At 46.3% G+C, this 21,977-nt stretch overlaps 1 protein-coding gene across 2 annotated transcripts in view; it reads left to right on the top strand.

The window, feature by feature from the left end:
* The window catches only part of Rfx4 (regulatory factor X4), a 155,140-nt gene that overhangs the window by 90,750 nt on the left and 42,413 nt on the right, over positions 1–21,977 (top strand). For both annotated transcript variants that reach the window (XM_021205782.2, XM_021205780.2), the window contains exons 8-11: positions 111–274; positions 15,614–15,714; positions 17,697–17,755; positions 20,558–20,702. In XM_021205782.2, coding sequence (XP_021061441.1) covers positions 111–274; positions 15,614–15,714; positions 17,697–17,755; positions 20,558–20,702 — 469 coding nt within the window. The remainder of the gene's footprint in view (positions 1–110; positions 275–15,613; positions 15,715–17,696; positions 17,756–20,557; positions 20,703–21,977) is intronic.

Raw genomic sequence — 21,977 nt, 5'->3', positions numbered from 1 at the left:
GGGGAGTAGAGGAAGGCGCTGCTGTGCTGCCCGTGCTGGGGAGGGTGGAGATGCAAGGTTCCGTAGGGACGGCTTTGTCTGAACCCCCTTCTCTCTGTGGGTCAATGCAGGTTCAAAGTTTCCTTCTGCACTTTTGGCAAGGGATGCCGCCCCACATGCTACCCGTGCTAGGCTCATCTACGGTGGTGAACATCGTGGGCGTGTGTGACTCCATTCTCTACAAAGCCATCTCCGGTGTGTTGATGCCCACGGTGCTGCAGGCGTTGCCGGACAGGTGAGTCAGCTGGGTGTCCACCTCCCTTTGGGAAGAGTCCAGGCACTCAATAGTACTTGGGTTTTTTTTGTTTTGTTTTGTTTTGTTTTGTCTTACTGTTACTGTAGTAAACAGGGCCTTTGTAAAGATCAACAAAAGGCTTTTCAAAACTAAAGGCTGTAAGCTGTGAATGCAAATAAAATGCTTCTACTCTGAAAATGATTACAACTTCCCAAGGTAGGGAATGGTACGCAGCGAAATGGTACAACCAATTCCTTGGCAGGCATCTCGTGCTGTTCACGTGTCACTGGGACACAGAACACGGCTTTTCTTACTTACTGAAGTGCTGCCGCTGTGCCTTCTTTTCCGTGCCTTCCTCTCCTCACACAAACCCGCTGCCCCTTGTGCTTCCGCTGAGCAGGTTCTCTGCGGTCTCCACCACACTCCATGCTGCCTGAAAGACAGTGAAGGAGGGGGCAGTCTCTCTGGACAGCTGTGTCTTCCCAGGACCCTGCTCCCTTGCCCTTCCAGGTCATCCCAGTGTGTGATGGTCTCCCCTTCTCTGTGTGTCCACCCCTTTCTCAACTGTCTCTTGTAAATAAGACCTCCCACTTCCAGGAGCATTTGTTTCTGGGGGGTGTTCCCTACATGCTCATAATTTTTTTTGTAACAATGTGGGCTTCTGCCATATTGAATTTTAGTGATTCTCTTGGGATTTCCTGTCTAACTGACTACAAGGGGTGCTGTGGGGGTGACATGGTAACGTGTATACGTTTCCTGTGTCTGCTGTTATAAATTATCACAAAATGGGTAGTTTAGAGTAAGCCTTAACAGGCTCACTCTACCCTTTGGGTTCTTCTTTTCCTGGCCACACCTTCCTGAGTTTCTCTTGTAATTAAGCTGGATGTGCCAAGTCAAAGTGCTGGCAGATGGTGTCTGTCTGTCCCAGGCCCCTCTGCTGGTCTCAGTGGTTTCCAGCAGTCCCTGTTGTCCCTCAGCATGCAGCTGGAATCTCTGCTCCCACCAATTCAGCATCTTCTGCCCCATATCTTTGTCTTGCTTGCCTCTCACTGGGACAGCTATGAGTTGGAGCCCACTTGGCTAATCCAGGGTGTCCTCAACTGGAAAGCCATAATCACACCTAGACAGAAAGATCCTTTACTCCCAATAAAGTCACCTTTACCAGTTCTGAGTGAGCGTATGTTTTGCCACGTGGAATGTATGTATAGGAGAAATTCCTAGAAGGCTCCTGGTTTATTTAGTTATTAAGCTAATCAAGTTATGGAACAGGGCTCAAGTAGTCCAGGCTGGCCTCAAATTTACTGTGTAGCCAAGGAAGACCCCGGGCTTCTGATCCTCTGCTTCCACCTCCTGACTGCTGGGATTGCAAACGTCCACAGCCATGCCCCGCTTTATATGCTGCTAGAGAACAAACTCAGGACCCCAGCAGGCTGAGCATTGCTTCCTAACACTATTTTAGCTCCATTCCATAGAGTTTGGTATGCAGTATTTTAATATTATTATTTCCTACCTATTTTATGATTCCCCTCTGAAGTCCCTCTGCCATGATAAGTTTAAAAAGAACATTAAAAACTTTCTGAGTGTTGGAAGCTATTGTTATACACCCTGATTTGTATTATTTGTTGCTTGAAGCATTTCTTCTCAAGAGTCCACTAACACTTCTGTTGTCTGGCATATGGACAGTTTGTGAATGCTGCACCGACACTCAACAGAACCCCTGTTTTCAAGGCACAGACTCCTCTGGATTCTTACAGAGGGGTGTGTGTGTGTGTGTGTGTGCACGCGAATGCATGTATGTACACATATGCATGTATGAGTATGTATATGAGTACATGTGCATGTGTGTGTACTAGTATGAACGTACATAAGTGTATATGTGTGAAGTGTGTATGAGTATACATGTGTGTATATGTGTGAATGAGTGTGTGAGAGTGCATGTGAATATGTGTGTGTGTGTGTGTGCGTGCATTGCTGGAGACCGAAGCCAGGAGAAATGCTAAGCAAGTCTTCTACCACTGCATTACCTGCTCCGTCTCAGGTTCCAGTTCTTGCTTCAGCCTCTTACAGAGCCGTGACTCCTAGAAGGCACTGCTAAACCTGAGTTTTGATTTTCAGTTTTGTAATATGATATACAGGGCTCAAGTTTTTATTTTTGGATTTTAAAGATGATGGCCAAGTATTCTGACACCGTCCGTTTATAAGGCTGGACGTTTTCTGTTCCCCTGTTGCTTTGTAGAAAGTTGGCCTTACATGTGTAGACGCACTCCCAGCCTCTCGGTGATCTCCCAGTCCTCTGTGTGGCCAGCCTCCACTGACACCACAGTGCCTTGGCTATAACTGGTTTTATAGTAATCCCAAAGCAAGTGATAGGAGACCTGACTTGTCATTCTTTTTCAACATCGTTCCTTTGCTGTGGCAGATAACACTTGCATGATCTTTTTAAAGTCCTGTAGGATTTTGATTAAGATTGTCATGAGTTTATAAATAAAGCTAGAAATAAGCAACATCTTACTAGTATTGATTCTAATCTATGAACATGGATTATATTTCTTATTTTATGTGGATTCTCTACAGTACTTCTTTGGTCTCTAACCATTCATTACTACTTTATGTAGTTTGTGTGTGAATCTTTTGTCATGAGATGTTATTAAATTATTCTAATAGCTTTTATGGTAGCTTCTATGGGGGCTTCTTGTGGGTATTAATGTATAATCTAGGGTTTGAGAGCATTTTGTTTCTTGATGTCCAATCTCTATACCCCTTTCATCTATAATGCTATTACACTGGCCAGGACCTCTAGATCACAGCGGATGCCACCACATTTTCCCAGGTCTCAAAAGGAACGTATGTAGCATTCACAGTAAGATATGAAAGGTCTCGAGGGATCATCAAGAAAGTTCTTTTCCACTCCTGGTTTGCTGAGAGTTTTTATCAAGAAAGTGTTTTGAGCCGGGTGTGGTGGCGCATGCCTTTAATCCCAGCACTTGGGAGGCAGAGGCAGGCAGATTTCTGAGTTCAAGGCCAGCCTGGTCTACAAAGTGAGTTCCAGGACAGCCAGGGTTATACAGAGAAACCCTGTCTTGAAAAACAAAAAAACAAAAAAAAAGTGTTTTGAATTTTGTTAGATGTTTTAGTTTGTTTCAAGATCACATACTATGTTTTTTTCCTCCTTAGTCTTCAAATGAGGTAGATTTCATATTGCTTTATTTTCAAATATTGTAGCAGACTTTCATCTTCAGAGTAAATATACTTCATCACAGTTTTAAAATGTATTGCTAGATCTGAATTGCTAATGTTTTGTTGTGGATTTCATATTTCAACTTATAAATATTTCTACTTTTCCCTATGACTTTCTCTTTAATCAATAGATTATTTTAAGAATGAAATATTTGACTTTTGAGCATTAGGGGTTATCAAGATACTATTCTGTTATTAACTTGTATTTTAATTTTCCTGTAGTCAGATTGTACACATTGCATGATAACACATCTTTTATGTTTATTTAAGCCTGTTTCGTAGCCTGTAACGTGGAGCATGTTGGTGAGTGTTCTGTGTGTACTAAAAATGCTATGTCCTCAGGTGTGGCTCGGTGATGTGTCCTGTAATCATCTGTTAGGCCAGATTGATTGACAGCAGTGTTCATGTTCTCCTTGCCCTTAATGACTTTCTCTCCTTTGTTTTACTGACTCCTATCTCCAACTTGAATTATAAATTTGTCAGTTTCTGTCCATTCTTGCTTCATTTTGAGACTCGTTTGTGAAGATTTGTAATTAAGTACGTTTAAATTGGAATGTTCTGTCTGCCTGGGGAATTGATTCCTTTTTTATCACACACATGTAAATTGTCACATTTGTGTTATTCACAGTAGATGTTGTCCCTGGTAACAGTTCTTAGAGTTTGCTTTGGCTGTAACATGGGTACCAGAGCATTTTAAAGAATGCTGCCTTTTCCAGCTCACTCTCAGTCTGCTCAGACATCGGTCTTAAGTCTAGCACAGAGTAGGATCTGAAGTGTTTGTTTATCTAAGTTGTTTATCCCCCACACCCCCCAGGCCTTCACATTTAGTGTGAACACATGGTTATTCAAGCCGTCCTTCTTGCTAATTGTCTTAGCCTCATTGGTTCTGTCCAAAATGTCTTCATGTGTCTGGTTTGGGGATGTTTTATCATTCTATTTATCCCCACAACTAGTTTGTTATTAATATATCTTTTTCTTTCTTTCTTTCTTTCTTTCTTTCTTTCTTTCTTTCTTTCTTTCTTTCTTTCTTTCTTTCTTTCTTTCTTTCTTTCTTTTAAAGCAGTAGTTGCTTTGGTATATACCTGTTTTAAATTAGTGTAAGAATTCTAGTTGGATGTGGTAGCACCTGCCTTCAATCCTAGCACTCCAGAGGCAGAGGCAGGTGGATCTCTGTGAGTTTGAGTTTACTATGGTGAGTGCCAGGATAGCCAGGGATACATAATAGGGAGATCCTGTCTCAAAAGGACGGACACACACACACACACACACACACACACACACAATCTTTTTCCTCTGACAATTTTCTTTTAGACTGATGGAATATATGGTGGCCAGTCTTATATCCACCTCCATTCTTGTGATTGCTGAGTGCTATGGGTAATTTATGCTGTCTATGTAATCTCCTTTATACTTTTGGTATTACAGGTCTAGTGGTGATAACTTCCTTCAGGGTCTCTCTCTCTCTCTCTCTCTCTCTCTCTCTCTCTCTCTCTCTCTCTCTCTCGTGTGTGTGCGTGCGTGTGTGTGCGTGTGTGTGTGTGTGTGTGTAAATATTTCTCCTTCGCAGCTGAGAAGTTTTCTCACTGGGTTCAATGCTGGATTGACAAGTTGTATGTGCACTACATGTACTGTGCACATATGTGTGAGGGTATGGATCATGTATTTGAACACTTGGTCCCAGCTAGTAGTGCTATTTTGGGAGGCTCATGAGGTATGCCGTTGTTAGAGGAAGTATGTCACGGGAAATGGGCTTTTTGAGACCTTGCAGTTTGCTCCCTCTGCTTTGTGCTTGTGATACAGGATGTGAACACTCAGCATCCTGCCCCAGCTTCTGCCTCCTGCTGCAACATCCCCTCACCATAACAACTAACAACTTTCAGCTCTGTAAGCGCAAACACATTCATTTTGTTATAAATGAAAATTTACCCCTACACACATATATGTGCACATAGAGGCTGGGGGTCAACCTCGGGTGTCTTCTTCAGTCACTTGCTACCTTAGGTTTTGGGACAGTGTCTCTCACTGAACTTAGGGCCCACTTGTTATGGCTATCCTGGTTGACCAGTAAGCCCCAGCAATCCTCATCTCTGTATTCCAAGCTCTGGGCTAAGAGAGGGAAGCCCCTTTGCTTTTGGCTACTAGGATCCAAACTCAGGCCCAAGCTTCCATAGAAGGCATTTTGTCCACATCCCCACCTCACAGATTGACAAGGGGTTTTGTTTTGTTTGGTTTTTTATTTTTTTGGTTATTCGAGACAGGGTTTCTCTGTATATTCCTGGCTGTCCTGGAACTCACTCTGTAGACCAGGCTGGCCTCGAACTCAGAAATCCACCGGCCTCTGCCTCCCAAGTGCTGGGATTAAAGGCGTGTGCCACCACTGCCCATCTTGACAAGGTTTTGTATCTTTTCTTCTCTTTTTAGTATTTTAAAAATTCATGCACGTGTCTTAGACTACAATATTTGTGCTTCTTTCTATCCTGTCTAAGTTTTGGAGCTTCTCGGATCTGTGTTAAACTGTAATTTCATTACTTTGGGGGAAACTCCTAGATATTATTGTCTCTATTTTCTTCTTTTTCTCCTGGAATTTCAATTGTGAGTGTGTCAGCCCATCTGACAGTATCCCATAACTCCTTTCAAAGAATTATTTATTTATTTCATTTATATTAGTACATTGTCACTGTCTTCAGACACACCAGAAGAGGGTATCAGATCCCATTACAGATGGCTGTGAGCCACCATGTGGTTGATGAGAATTGAACTCAGGACCTCTGGAAGAGCAGTCAGTGCTCTTAACCTTTGAACCAACTATCAAGCCCTTCCCACAACTCTTTTTTTTTTTTTTCTTAAAGACTTATTTATTTATTATATGTAGTTGCGAGCCACCATGTGGTTGCTGGGATTTGAACTCAGGACCTTCAGAAGAGCAGTCACATCACTGCTCTTCCGCTGAGCCATCTCTCCAGCCTCCCACTCCCCCCCCACACACACCTCTTAATATGGGAGTCTTTCTTGTTTTCATTTTCATATTTGAGTTTAGATTGGTTAATTTTTATTAAAATATCCTCAAGTCCATGGATTCTTAACTTGGCAACCAATGTTACCATACCTTGATTTCGTTTTCATATGATTCTTTAATTTCTTACATTTATTCTTACTATTAATTATTGTATGTACTTGTGTGCTTTGCATAGGCATGGAGGAGAATGCAACTTCTCTCCTTCCAATTTTAATGTGTGGTCTGGAGGTTGAACTCAGGTCACAAGGCTTTTGCAGTAAACACCTTTACCTGTTGAGCTATCTTGGCTCCTGCCTCACATTATAAAATAATTCTTATATTCCACTGAAGTTTCTCATCTTTTCATGTGTACTGTTCACCTCTCCTGTGAGAGCTGTATCAGTATTAATCATCTTACAGTTATTTTAAGGTCTGTTTTGTTGTCTGGTTATATTGACTGTTTTATCTCTTTAGAGGCTCATTTTCTTGACTTTTTTAAATCTTACGATCTTTTTTATGTATGTGTCTGTGTGTGGGCACATGCATGTGCAAGCCAGAGGTTGGTGTTGGCTATTTTTCTCAACAACTCTCACCTTATTGTTTGAGATAAGGGCTCTTGTTTAAACAGGGGACTTGCCAATTCAGTCAGACTAGCTAGTGGGCAAACCCCAATGACCCTTTAATCACACCCCCAGTACTAGGATTGCATATGAATGTCACTGCACATGGCTTTAATATGGGTCCTGGGGATTCAAACTCAGGTCTTCATGTTTGAATGGCAAGCTCTTCACCCATTTGCTAACTTTATAATTCCTGATTGACGGTCAAAGAGAGTTTAGAACAGTAGACACTGAGGTCGTTGGGATTTATGTCTGGAAGTGGGCATGGACCACTTCTCCTAAGCTGTCACTGGGAGGAGTTGACTCCCTCTGTTCAGGAGTTTTCTGGGCTTGGGCTTTGCAGTTGCTATGGTTACCTTCGATGTAACTCTAGGTTCAAATTCTTCTGGAATATTGTGCGCTTAGTTTAAAGGCCTGCTTGTGCTTCCCTTTCTCTCCCAGTCTTTCTGCCTCAGCCCTAGGCCGTCCCTGTGTAACTTCTACAGATGCTTGAGCCTTAGTGTGTTAATCCTTGCTTTCCTGTTGGCGATAGGTTTCTCTCTACAGAGGTGGCAGGTGACGCTTAAGAGCTGAGATGACCTTCTGCCTTCATGACAACTAAAATAGCCAGAGTTCATTCATTCATTCACCGAACTACTGTTTATCAGTCGCTATAATGTGCTAGCCATGGCACTTGGCCCTGGGACAGCATTAACTATTTACAACACAATTGGGTGTGGTGGAGCCTCTAATCCCAGCATTCAGGAACCAGAGACAGGAGGAACTCTGTGAGTTCCAGGTCAACTCTGAACTACAGAGTGAGTTCCAGACCAGCCAGGGCTACGTTGTCTCAGACAAACAAACAAACAAATCTCAAATCATGCTTGCTGCACCAAGTTTACAATAAACCTTTGGAAACTTTAAAATAAAATCACAGACTACCGCTGGTATGATCTCAGACTTACAGATTCGGTTCTTTCTCATTAAACTAAGAGGCAGAATCACATCAAAGATCAGGGTCCATCTGACGGCTGGCCGACTTTTTGGTATTATATATTCATTTTTTTTCTCAACTTGCCTGAGTACTCAAGGCTTGATTGGGTTGGAAACAGAAACTGTCACTCATAGGCCAGGCTGTCGCTCATAGGCCAGGCCAGGGTGAGGTTCAGCTTCCTGCTTGCTGGCTCAGGCCTTCCTTCTCATTCCAACCACAGCTGAGGGGAATGGACATTGGGCACATTTAGTTACAAGAAAGGTATGTCAGCCTCACAGTTGTTTTGCTCACCTCTTCCAGGTGATTGTGGCAGAACTACTGACACTATTATCAGCTGATATAGCAAAAGAAGGAAAGAAGGTACAAAAGAAGGTGTGTGTGTATATGTGTGTGCATACATGTATGTGTATTAATGTGTGTGCATGTATGTGTGTATGTGTTTGTGGGTGAATGTGTGTATGTGTGTGTGCATGTGTGTATGTGTGTGTGTTAGATCGGCAAAGGGATAACAAAAAGTCCAAAGACCAAGGACCAAGGTCAGAGATGATAAATGAAAGTCAGAGGCATTAGGGCTGGTGAAGTATGAGGCCATGGGGCAGTCAGAAGTCAAGCAGAGCTAGCCTGGAACTTTGGCTCCTGCCTCTCCCAGCATGCCCTAACTCCGAGCTTCAGCTTCGGTTCTCACTTCCCTGGAAGGATTAATAAGGGTCTCTGCTTCCCAGTGTGAGGTGAAGATGAAACCAGAAAGTATGTGTGAAATGTTTAGTGCCTGCTCCGCACCCTCATTAGCAGGTGCCTACGCTTATCACCTCTTTGCTGTTGTAACAACAACATCAGAGCTGGCGGGGGACCCAGGGACCTGAGAGAGTTGGAGTAGTGTCAGGGTGCAAGTTCTGGGTGGAGGGAGATGCAGGAGAAGGGCTGGGACCTGCAATTGTCAGATCCATCCATACAGGAGTGTTGCTGGAGCCCCACTCCCAGCCTAGGGAGTGAGGCGGGGAGGAAGGGGCCATGGAAGGTGAGCCCCACAACCATAGAAGATTCAAGAAGAGCCTTAGCAGACACTTGAAGAAGCATTTCGTAACCATGTGGCCAGGGGTTGGTAGGTAGTTTCTTGCCTCCTCATGGACACCACGGGGAAGCAGACACAGTGTTTAGATAACTCCTAAAGAACTACAGACACAGGAATAGAGGGCTGGGTCACTGGGTCAGGCGCTTACTCTGCAGCCCTATGCCCTAAGTTTAGAGGCCCAGCACCATTTAAAACTGGATGCAGTCAGTCGCCCAAGTGCCTGCAATCCCAGTGCCCGTAAAGGAACTGAAGGCAGCAACAGCAGTGTCTCTGGAAGTTGTGGGCCAGCTGGCCTAGTGTGAGGTGACAAATAAGACAGACACTGACACCTGAGCTTTCCCTCTGACGTCAGTATGTATACCATGGCACATGAGTGTGCCCACACAGCACAGGCATGCACACCGTCACACAAACACACACACAGTCACACAAACACAGGCACACACACACACAGACACACACACACAGGCACACACAGAGACACAAATACACACACAGAGAGGCACACACAGAGGCAGAAGGGGAAGAAGAGAGGGAAAGAGGGAGAGAGAAATGTTTTAAAAGACTCTAAACCCCAAATAGAACACTTTTCTGGACTGAATCCCTCCATACTTCCCCCACCCCCACCCCCAGCTTAATAAAAGCAAACAATTGCCTGAAGCAAGAGGTCCCTTCCACAGTGTTGCTGCGGTCCCTCTGACTGCAGACAAAGGCCAGCTCCCAGCTCCGGCTGCATGCCAGAGACAGCAGTACATGCTTGGAGGATGGCAGGCTGCCCTCCCTGCCACTGGGCAGCCACCCAGCGCTTCTTTAAAGCCTGGCCCTCCGTGGAGAGCAGCCATGGATTCTGAGAAGTTGTCCCACTTAGAATCCAGCCCCAGTCTGTGGGTGACAAGCCGTGTGGGCTTGCCTTTATGACACCCCAAATGCCTGGGGTTTGTCCTCCCTTCAGAGCTAAGGAGGCACCTCTGTGGGCCAGGCCCTGGCAAGGCAAGCTGCCTGGCTCCACATTCCTTCAGGAAGACCCAGTTTCCCCCTCAGCCACACACCTCCACTCCTCGGGAACGACTGCTGTCTCTGCCTCTAGGATACACTCACCCGACTTGAGTTCACCAAACCTGCTCCTGCTCTTGGCCAGGCCTCGCTCATGCCCGTTTTATGACAATGTCCAGAGTGATACCTGTTCCATCCCAACAGCACCTAGTTTTCATTCCAGAAGCCAGAGTGGTTTTTGTTTTCTGTCACATGGTAGGATTGAGTGTTGAGACGGCACAGGGATCTCATGATAGGGAGAGACCAGTGACTTGAAATACCGCAGTCAAGGTGATCCGCAGTTGGAAGGGGAGGAGAGCTGTGCCATTATCTAGGGCAAGAGTGTAGGGTAGAGGGATGACTGTGAGCAACGTGGGCAAGGGCTTGGGGTGCTAGAAAAACATGAAGGGCGCAGTGCTGCCAGGGACTGTGTGCGAGCAGCTACAAGTAGAGATCACTGGACAGAGGGAGGGGGAGCCTGGGCAGGGCCTTGTGAAGACTGCCTGAGGACTGAGAGATGTTTACTTATTCATTACATCTAACAAACACTTCTCGAATCCGACTCTGTCTGGTGCTGAGGATAAAGTGATAAGCCCTTGACCTCTGCCCCCAGAGCGTAAGGTGTAGTGAAAGATGCGCATTGATCCCATGAGTACATAAGCCATTACAGAACAACCTGTCCATCACAACCACAGGGCCTCCCCCAAAAAAGGAACTGTAGATTTTCACCTTATCTTGGAGGCTTCAGGGATAGTTTTCTTACAGAAGTAACAACCAGTCTGAGATGAGAGGGATGAGGAGGAACTGAGCCCAGGATTTGGAGAGGAGATGTTCCTGGTGCAAAGCACTTGAAGGTCAAAGGTCGTGGGTGGAAGGGACTAACTGGGCAGAGGCCGATGGGACTCAAGGCAGAGCAAGTGGGGCCAGAGAGTGTGTGTGTGCCTTGAGGACCAGGGTGAGGATTTGGGGTTTCATCCTCAGGACAGAGGAAGGCAATGAGGACTTCTAACCTAAGGGTGACGGAATCAGCACCATGAATATCTGAGGGAAATGGTCCCTTCACCTTGTGCTGAGATGGAGGTAGACAGTAAGCAGCAAGGTGCCCTTGGGAAGTAAATGTTGGAGCCCAGGTGAGAGACCGAGGCCAACTGAGCTGGAAGAAAAGGGAGTATATGGGATGCACTTGGGACGTCATTTGGAGGTACAAATCTGCAGCCCTTGCTAAAAAGGACAAGAGTCTATGGTGGCACATCTAACGGACACACTAACAGACGGACGCTGAGCCATGGGCAGCTTCCTGGTCGATGCACTCACCGTTGGGGTCACTTCCAAGGTTTCCTGGACTAAACAGAAAAGTGTGGCCACACTGGATTAAGCCTGAAGTCCTTGCAGGAAGCACACAGGAGAGATGAACAGAATAAACAACACTACAAGGGAGAAATCAATCACAGCAGTGTGGAATATCCCCCAGAACCCGTCACGGGATGCCAAGAGATGAGAGGCTCACAACTGAATCGAGGAAGCCTGGGAGATTGGATGTTATGTCTTACATGCGATGTGCATATCATTAATTCGAATAAACTAATGGATGCCTTTAAGAGAACTGGAAAATTGGAATGCCTGCTGAACTTTACATGCCACAAGGAATTACAATTCATTATGTCAGTTGTCCTAAGGACCTGGAGATTGTAAATAAACGCATATGTGTGAATGTATACATAGACACACATATTTAAACCTTGTGAAATTTGCACAGTAAGTTCTTAGGGGTAAATAATGGTCATGGATTTGCTAAAAGGTCCCAGAAAAGAGGCAGGTAGTAAATTAAGCTGATGAAGGGTTGATTCTTGTTGAAGCTGGTTTGAGTTAGTACTTGGAGGTTTTTCTTATTTTCCTAACCTGGGGTCTGTTTGAAACATTTCATAACAAACAGAGCTTCAGGGCTGAAGAGGTGGTGTAAGAGCTGAGTGCCTCCTGCTTTCTCAGAGGACCTGAGCTGGGGTCTCAGCACCACCAAGCGCCATGTAACCCCAACTCCTGTGGCTCCGATGTCACCAGCCTCCAGGGGCGCTGGTGCTCAAGTGTGTACAGCAAGCCCTCAGATTAAAAAGAATAGTAAAGAATTTGAAGTCCTTCAAAAACAAGACTTCATGGAAAGTAGAATTTTATCCTGAAATAGGAAATACCAGAAAAGGCATGGGTCTGAGGGGGAAGACAAGGTTGTATTTGGGACATACTTCCTTTGAGACCTGTGAGCAGGGCTTCCGATCCACAGTAGGCTTGGCATTCTGCAGACCTCTGTGCTGGCAATATGTTCAGTGTAAGTAGCAACTGGCCTGTGGGCATGGATAAATTACAGAAGAGCAATATGATATGATATATGATGATATGATATGATATGGTTTTATTTATTTATTTACTTACTTAATGTGTCTGAGTGTTTTGCCTGAATGTATATGCACTGTGTATGTGTGTGCGTGTGCACTTGGTGCCTGCCCATGTAAGTATGAAGAAGAATTCAGAAGAGGGCTCCAATCCTCTGGAACTGGAGCTGTAATGGTCAGGTAGAGGGCACCAAGCTCTGGCCAAGGAGAAGCTAAAAGAAGTGTCCACTGATGCTGAGGAAAGCCAGGATCTTCTCAGAGAAGGACAGGGTCAAGTGGAGCAGCTGCCACCACGATGGGCAAGCCCGAAAGTCAGACGACCTCATGGTTCTGTTGCTTAACTGGAGCTTGCTGCCTAGGGGATGGGACACAGGAGAACGAAGAAGGTAGCGAAGCAGCTGGGTAGCTGAAGAAGTGGCCATGGAGCAGAAGAACGACGCTGTGGCGGTCACGGCATACAGGCAACACAACGAGAGCTAGTTATTTACTTACGTGTGTGTGTGTGTGTGTGTGTGTGTGTGTGTGTGTACGAGCATGCATATGTGAGCAGCATGTATGAGTGTCACGGCACGCACGTGGAGTCCAATGGACAACCTCTGTTGGTTCCCTGTTGTTCAGTGCTGTGTACAATGGACTGGCGATCCCACAGGCTTCCAGGGGTCCTTCTGTCCCCACCTCCCATCAGAAGCACTGGGGTTACAGATGTGCACTACCATATCCAGCTTTATGTAGGGCTCTGGAGATCACACTCAGGTCCTCGTGTTTATACCACTTGCCCTTTGCCCACAGAGCCATCTCCCTTGCCCCTCTACTATTTTTAAAGTTTTCCCTGCTCACCCCATTTTCATTAGGTATGTATTGATGGCCATGGGAAATAAAGTCATAAAAAGTAGGCACCTGCCCCCCTGCAATTCTATATCTAGTGAGGGGGGGTGGGTGGGGGTTGGTAGAACATAAGTAAACCAACTTATTACACTGCTGATGTCATGCAGTACTGAATTACATTTAAAAATCATCAGGTCGTGGGATGAAGAGACGGCTCAGCAGTTAAGTAGTCCTGGCTGCTCTTCCACAGGACCTGGGTTCAATTCCTAGCACCCACATGTTGGCTCACAACCCACTGTAACTCCAATACCTTGTTCTGGCCTCTGTAGGCATTGCATGTATGTGGTACAGAGACACACACGCATGCAGAACACCCACACACATAAACTATCAAAACTGAAAGGGAAAAATGGGAACAGCAAAGGACAGTCATGTGGGAAAGAGTTCATTAAGGTGGATGATCAGAATCACAGAACAAAGAAAATAATGACAGATGCCACACAAGGATCTGGGGAGGAGAGAAGGGGGGGGGGGAGTAGCTCTGAAAGGCAATGTACCCCGAGAGGAAGCGTGAAGGAAGGCTGTGTGTGGCACACACCCTTAGTCCAGCACTCAGGAGGCAGAGGCAGGTGGGTCTCTGAGTTCAAGACCAGCCTGGTCTACATTGCAAGTTCCAGGGTAGCCAGGGCTACATGGTGGGACCCTCCCTATCTCAAACAACAATAACAACAACAAAACAACAAAACATCTCCACCCCAAGAAACCAAAATCAAACCAACCAACCAGTCAATCAAACAATCAGAGGTAATAAGCCCAAGGGGACTGTCTAGGGACAGGAGGAGGAGTTAGAAGCCTGCCTTTCTTTTTCAAATAACAAAAGATGTTTCCTTTTTGCAAAGTGAGTCATTCTTGAATGTGATCAAAGTACTACAGAAATGGTCCCACCCAGAGGGAGAGCTGAATTCACTAGGAAGGGACAGTCATTCAGTGTCCCTGTAAAGTCAGAAAGTCTGAAGGGGTTAGCCTTGGGACGAGAGGAAGGTGCCTCCTTGATTCTGCTAGGGAAGCTACATGGCTTGTGCAGACAGCAAGACGGCAACCATGCTGTCCTTTATGCTGTCTGTATGGGGAGGGGGCGGGGCCTGGAGGAATGAGGGTCGTAGAGAGGGCTAGGACTAACTGGTCCCTGAGAGACAAGAGTGGGTGAGAGCAGAGGAAAGTCAGGGGCAGCCATGGAGGTGGGGGGGCCATGGTCTGACAGGTGAAGGACAGGTGAGCCAGGGCAGAGTAAGTGGCTGGTCCTGGCTCAGGGTGGTGTGGACAGTCACCATGCGGAGAGGTCTTTGAGTCTGATAATGCCCAGGAAGAAAGTGGATCTGAGGCCCTGAGCACATGGTTTTCATGAAAATGGTGCCTAGGGTTTCCACACTGGATCCTACTGCCCTTAGCTGCTTCTTGGGTCTAAGGCTTTCTCTGTTTTCTCCATCCCCAAAATACACTCTAGTTTCAAGGTCTATCCATAATGGGGCTTTTTTTCACCCCCCAACTTAAGCTGTTGCTAGGTCTGCAAAGTAGGCTCAGCCAGTAAAGTCTCTCACAGGCAAGTCTCCTCTGGCTTCTACCTATGTGTCACAGTATGCCTATGCATGTGTGTGCACACACATGAGCGTGAACACACACTTAAATAATTGCAAAATAAGATGGGTTTCCTGAGCTGTTGCTTCCCAGCTCCCACAGAAGACATCCGTTTGCTAGCCCGAGTGGGCAAGCATCTCCAAATGCTGCACACGAATCTCCTAGGCTGGGAATGTGGACGAGACTGGAAGGAAGCATGAGAGGGGTGGGGGGTCAGCTCCAAAACAACTGTCTTAGGACAGGGGCCATTATCCTCACCCCTCACAGAAGGCTTTCCCAAAATGGGATTCTGGATGCCACCCTGTTGGCTTTTACCAACCACTGTTTATCATAGACTGGCTCTGGCACCCATAAGCCTCTCTCCCGAAGTGACCAGATCTTCAAAGGCACAGGCTTGCATGCTGTGCCTCTTGGGCAGCTCTGACCAGTGGCATCTATTGGTGGCAGCCAAAGGAGGATTATGTGAAATAAATTCCTCTGGAAACTCAGGGTGTTCTTACAACTTCTCTCTCCCTCTCCCTCTCCCTCTCCCTCTCCCCTCTCCTCCTCCCCCTTCCCCTCCCTAGCTTAACTCAGGTGATCCGAAAGTTTGCCAAGCAGCTGGACGAGTGGCTGAAAGTGGCTCTCCATGATCTCCCAGAAAACCTGAGAAACATCAAATTTGAATGTAAGCATTGGGCTTGGGAGGAGAACCGAAAGTGAGGGTAACAGTTCAAAGCCACTCTTTTCTCGTAAGTCACTGATAAAACAACACTCCGCCTACAAAGTGCCCGGAATTAGGCTAAGTGTTTCCCATGTGAGGAAACTCATTTAGTCCTTGTAAAGTGTTTGTCACCAGCAGCACAGAGAAGGGCCTCACACTTAGAGAGGTGCTAAGTAGCAAAGACAGAATTTACTCCCAGGCTCCCCGTCTGATAGCAAAGCCAACCACACAGCCACACAGCCACACAGCCACACAGCCACACAGCCACACAGCCACACAGCCACACAGCCACACAGCCACACAGCCACTGATTTGGACCCACAAAACAAACCCAAGTCAGTGCTCTGAGATTTCCTTGAAGCTCCTGCCCACAAAAGGCTGTAACTAGCCTAAGAACCTCACATATTCTCCGCCTAATTAGAAAGCCAAATTAATATTTCTTATAAAAGGGCTGGAGCCATGAATCTTCTCTTGGCCAAGTAGTGCCTTGTGCCCAGCGTTTAGTTGAGCCTGAGGAAGCCTGGTTCTGTTTTCCTGTCTTGACGGTCTGTGCATAGTGCATAACACATTTGTTGCTACTGAACAAAGATGAGATGAGGGTTTTTTTGGTTTTTTTTTTTTTTTTTTTAGCAAAACAAGGTTTTAAAATATGTTTCTTAAAGGCCCGTTTGAATACATCTCGCAAGTCTTCTCCTTAAACAACTGCCAGTGGGGAAGACGAAGGATCAAATTACCCTTTCTCCACAGGCAAAGAAACCCTTTCAGACTCACTTTGAGGCCGCCCGCAGTGCCCATCGCCTATTGATAAAGCCCGCTTTATTTCATGGCTCTCAGTTCTTTTCTTCTCTCCAGCACTAAATTCCACATCACAAAGTTAAAGAAAAAGTAATTAAGGAGCAGGATTAACAATTGATCGGCCTGGAAAATTAGAAGTTCATCTCCCCCCACCCCACCCTGCACACACAGACCCCACCCCCATTACACCAACCCCACACACTATTTTATAAACCAAGCCAGCTCTGGGTACAAATTAGAATAAGCCTAAAGAATTTTCTGGCTATTTCATGACCAGTTCAGAAATTAATGAGAAGAATGCCCCGTGCTCGGTTTAATTACACGGACAAAACAAAACAAAACAAAAAAACCAACGCCGGCTCAACATCTGCCACAAGAGGAGGTGGGTTGGGCCTTCCACCTGTGCACACTTGGAGGAAGTGGTCTTTCCCAGGGAGCCTGAGGGGGTTGGCGAATGTGCAAGAGAGTGGAAGCAAATACCTCCCACCCGTGTGAGACTGGAAGAATGATGACCACGAACAGGCACATGTCTTAAAAAAAAAAAAAAATACAGTTACCTTCGCTTTAAATAATCAGACTATTACAGCAGATAGGCAAACACAGCCTTTCCTAAATCAAAACAGATTCAGGAGGCCACTGGGCAAAATGACAGATGCTAAGAGCCAAGCTCCTTTGCAGGGTAGTCCAGGTGCCACCTTAGGAGAAGCCCTACCATACAGCACCACGGTCAGTCACCTTTCCGAAGGGACACACTTGAGCTCTAAAGGGGGGTTCTTCAAAGCTTTCGTTTGATTCCTGTGATTATCTGGGAAGCGGTGGTTGAACTTGCAATTAGCAAAATGAAAGACAAGTGAATAATTGCTTTTACTCACGGTTGATTGATGCCACCATTTCTCACACCTGCGAGCGTGGCTTGTGCATGACTCTGAAATCTGTACCCCAAAAAGCATCATTAGGAAATGGTTGCTGGAGCCGAAACACAGGACAAGAGGCAGGAGCAGGAGTGAGCCAGTAAGTCCCTGAAAACAGAGAAGGAGCGAGGAGACAGAGTTAGAAAATGAGAGCTACTGTTTGAAATCTGCTCCCAGGGAAATCTGAGGTTGGAATACCAAGCACGCCAGTGTTGCTAGCTTCCTGTTTTCTTGTTGCAGTATCAAGGAGGTTTTCCCAAATCCTGAGAAGGCAAACATCGCTGAACCATCTGTGCCAGGTAGGACCAAGGCTACGTCCATAAGGACAACATCCTGTGGTATAATCCAGTCGTGTGTCGGAGCTCTCTCTGCTTAGTCTCTATACATAAGAAACTAAAAACCTCAGTCCAAGGCTAAAGGTGTAACTTTTTACACAACCATTTCTAACATCCATTGCCCCTGTACCTTTCAGACATGATCTGGGACCTCAAATTTGTGTTTTCTTGAAATAAATTCCTGGGTTTGTCAACTACTATTGACACTTAGGGGTGCAGCACCTTTGGCCTCTCCCCAGTAGATGCCAATTGTCCCCGCTTAGTGTGGCACCTGAACACCCTAATTACACATAAGAACCCTTCGAGAAGCAGAAACATGCCCAGAGCAGTATGTAACCTGGGCGGCAGTCAGCACTCAGCATGAAGGGCTATTCCTCCTCATTCCCAATTCTCTGTCAGAGTTGATCTGCTTCACTCACCCATTTCAACTGCCTTTACATGGTCAGATTGGCAACTACTCCTATAAAGTGCCCTCTGGCTCTTGGGAGACTCCTGGTTATGGGAGGGAGGGGTTCTAATTGAAAGTGGTTCCAGGAAGATGTCCCCTTGGAATCCTCACTGGTCTTGCTCTGTACCTGCCAAAGAAGGCACATGGTTTGGGAACAGAGGGAACCCCTTCTAGATTGGGGTAGCTGTGACAAAGGCATTGTTCTGGAGATGGGGCAGTCTGACAGATGGCTAGAACTCAGGGAAGAGGATGATGATTAGGAAAACCAAGAGGCACTTCTCATCCTATATTTCAGACCATGTGCCAGCCTGGCCCTCTTGCTCTCTCTTTGCTTGGAGGCTTAGAACCACTTGGCAACATACATGTGATTTATTTGATGTTTCCCTCTGGGAATCAGATACTTTAGGATGGATTTTACACCCCCCCACACACACAATACACATGTAGACATTGACTCCCATACCTACACTCATGTATGACAAGTGTGTGTGTTTATTCATGTATATACTTCTACACATAGCCACAAACACACTCCACCATGCGCATGCAGAGTATGTAATTCAGTCAGCAGACACCACCTTTCCAACCTCTCTGGACAGCTCCCAGACACATTTCTGGACCAACCAGAACTCTGGACTGGTGTTAATTCTAGAAACGATACACTGTGGTACATTTGAGTTAATAAACCAAGGACCATTCCTAAATACATACACAGAGCAAGTCAAATTAAAGTCAACCGAAGGCTCTTCTATACAGCCAGGCTCTCTCTGATCCACTAATCAGGCAGGCAACTTGACTTTCATAGCTCAGCCACTCAGCTCATAAACTCTTTTGAGAGCCTGTCATAAGTCAGATACTATGCTTAGTGGTACCTACCTTCGTCAGGAAAACAAGTCAGTCAATCAATCAACCAGTCAACCAGTCAACCAGTCAATAAACAAACATGTTATAGGGAAAAGGTTTGGAATATCAAGTATTTAACTGAGATAAAAAGGGTGTCAGTCACATTGAGGCTGAAGCATCAGGACCGCAGGGATGTTGGGGCACGGTGGGAGAAGAATATTCCAGTCTGTGGGAACACAACGGACAAAGGCTCTGAGGTGTCTACCCAGTCAGTGCAGAGCAAGCCAACCTCCACAACTATAGCCACTGACGTAGAGCCTGGCTTCCAGTCTATGCACCATACTTTCGAGCCACCAGGAGGCATATCAGAGGCAGGTCCCACTGTCTGTCCATTTCACAGACCATGAGACCAGGGTGTGTGGCACAGGCCACAAACAGCAAAGCTGAGGTCTGACCCAGGTGTGCTTGAATTCAGCACATCCACCCGACATCAGAGGCTGACGTGTTCAAATATCCAGTCTGAGCGTCTCGTACACCGTGGGTATCTCTGGCCTTGAGAGAGTACTGCAGTTATTCCGGTGGGGTTTTACCTGTGCCTGGACAGGGGACGGCCGGGGTGGAGTTACCTCCACCTGGATATGATTATGTTTACCTGGAAGTTCACAAGCCTTAGCAACCAAGGATGGTGCCTGTGATGTTTTCAATGTTTACAGAAAAAAATTTAAAGACATTTTTAAAATGTATGAGTTAAAGAAATAATCATAGACATAGCTCCATTATTTGCATTGTTCCAGCTTGTAAATTTCAGTTCACTAACAATGGTTTGCTGGGTAAGTTATGGTTTTAAAAGGCGCACACACACACACACACACACACACACACATCTTATGACTATATCTCTTCCTTATTCACAATAGTTTCACTATCCTAATTATATTTAAAAAAAATCAAAACAAAGAATAAGAATGCAAAATGCATGGTAATAACATTTGTGTGAGGAAAAATATACATTGTGAAGTTTCTGGGTATCAGTTAAGCTCAGAATCGCCAGCGTGATTCATCTCTGTAGCAGCTCTTCCGAGTGGTCCTGTCAACTTCGTGCCACAGGCACACGGGTTATTAAACACAGAACTCCTTCCTACCAGTTCACATGAGGAGGCTGACAGATCTTCATGCCTCATCCCACTGTCAGGGGGGTCATGACCAAAAGGGGTTGGGAACAACAGCAGGGTGTGGCCTGGCCCAGGTCTCCTTGCTAGACAAAGAGCAGGGAGAGGAGCGAGCCCCGGGAAGAAAGACTGCCTCTCTGAATCTTCTGAGCTATGGTATTGTTTCTTGAAACTGATTTTTCCTGGATTTCAGGGTAGTTTACAAAATGCTCTAGGCACACCCACTCAGCAGGCACACGGGGAACAGAGAGAAGGGCTTTTAACTGGACAGCCTATGTGTGACTAGCTGGTTGGGTTGGATTTCAGGCATCTCGAACGGTGATCCACAGTGCAGACATCACGTTCCAGATGCTGGAGGACTGGAGGAATGTGGACCTGAGTAGCATCACCAAGCAGACCCTGTACACCATGGAGGACTCTCGGGATGAGCACCGCAGACTCATCATCCAGTGTAAGGTGTCCCGACAGGGGCTGTGCTCCTTCCGTTTCTGTTTTTAAAAGGGGAAGAAGACAGTGTCTTGGTAAATATTCAAGTGGTGTTCCCACCCTGTCCCTTTCCCTGGATCGCATTCTTCTTATTGTTCTTGTTGAATGGGTCAGCCAAGACAGGAGGGCTAAGTGACCTAAGAGGACGCGTGTCAACATGGTGGCTGCAGTTGGGCAGCACACAATGTCATGCAAAGGACCCTTGCATGTGACCCTGAATGCCATGCATACCTCCAAGACAGTGACAGAGAATGGGAACTGAAAGCTATGGCCTGTCTCAGGATGCGTTGGTGTATAGCAACACACACACACACACACACACACACACACACACACACACACACACGGCATATTCAAGTCTGAGAAGACACGAATGGGTGATGAGTTGCTTCTATGAACAGGTGTTCTTGGCCATATGGACAAAGACTTCCTACACAGCCCTAATGTGGGCAAGAAGTTTTCTCCCAAAAGTGAATCAATACAAGGGGACAGAAAACACCACCAGCCATCACCTTTAGACCTGTCTCTTCCTTCTTTAAGCCTTGGCCCAGTCGACTGCTCAGGGCATGCCTCACTTTGGCCCGCCATTCTTTTCCCTGAGGGGTGCACGCTGTCAGGAAGTGTGTGTGGTCAGGACACCTCAGGGTTCTCAGGGAGGCTGGGACTGACAGAACGCTGTTGGGGAGGGGAGGTAGATGGTTCTACCTCCGTACCTTCTGTGTGGGGTAAGTGACATCATCGCTCCATCACTCACCAGGAGGAGGGTTAGGGTCAGCGAAGTCCAGGCCCCCTGACTTACAGGGTCTGTTCCCCCAGGATACTGTCCTGAGGGTCCCTGTCTTCTGCCAGGTGACCTAAGCCTGGGTTGTTTATGAGCCAACATTTTATAAGATTCCCTATTAGAGAGTGTTTCCTTTTAAGACCCTTCAGGGGCAAATAGCAGCCCTGAACTCTGTGAACCGTGACCCTCCGTGTCATGTTTTCTGGGTTTAGACCCCCTGGCCTTACCTCAGCCTCTCATTTCTTCTTCCTGCGTGTTCCACCGACCCACTTGTCTGTTGTGGAGTCTTAGAGAATCCCACTTAAGGAATAATGCAGTTCAGGCTGCCTTCACTCTGCCAAGTGCCATGTCAAACCCACCATGTGCGGTGTCATTAATTCTGTTCTGCAGCCACCCGAGGGACAGTCTTGGGTTGCTCTCTGCTTACATTTGGGAAAACTCAGCTTCTGAGAGTTGATG

Source organism: Mus pahari, chromosome 9, assembly GCF_900095145.1.
Source record: "Mus pahari chromosome 9, PAHARI_EIJ_v1.1, whole genome shotgun sequence".
NCBI lineage: Eukaryota > Metazoa > Chordata > Mammalia > Rodentia > Muridae > Mus > Mus pahari.
This window is presented reverse-complemented; position numbering and strand designations above follow the sequence as displayed.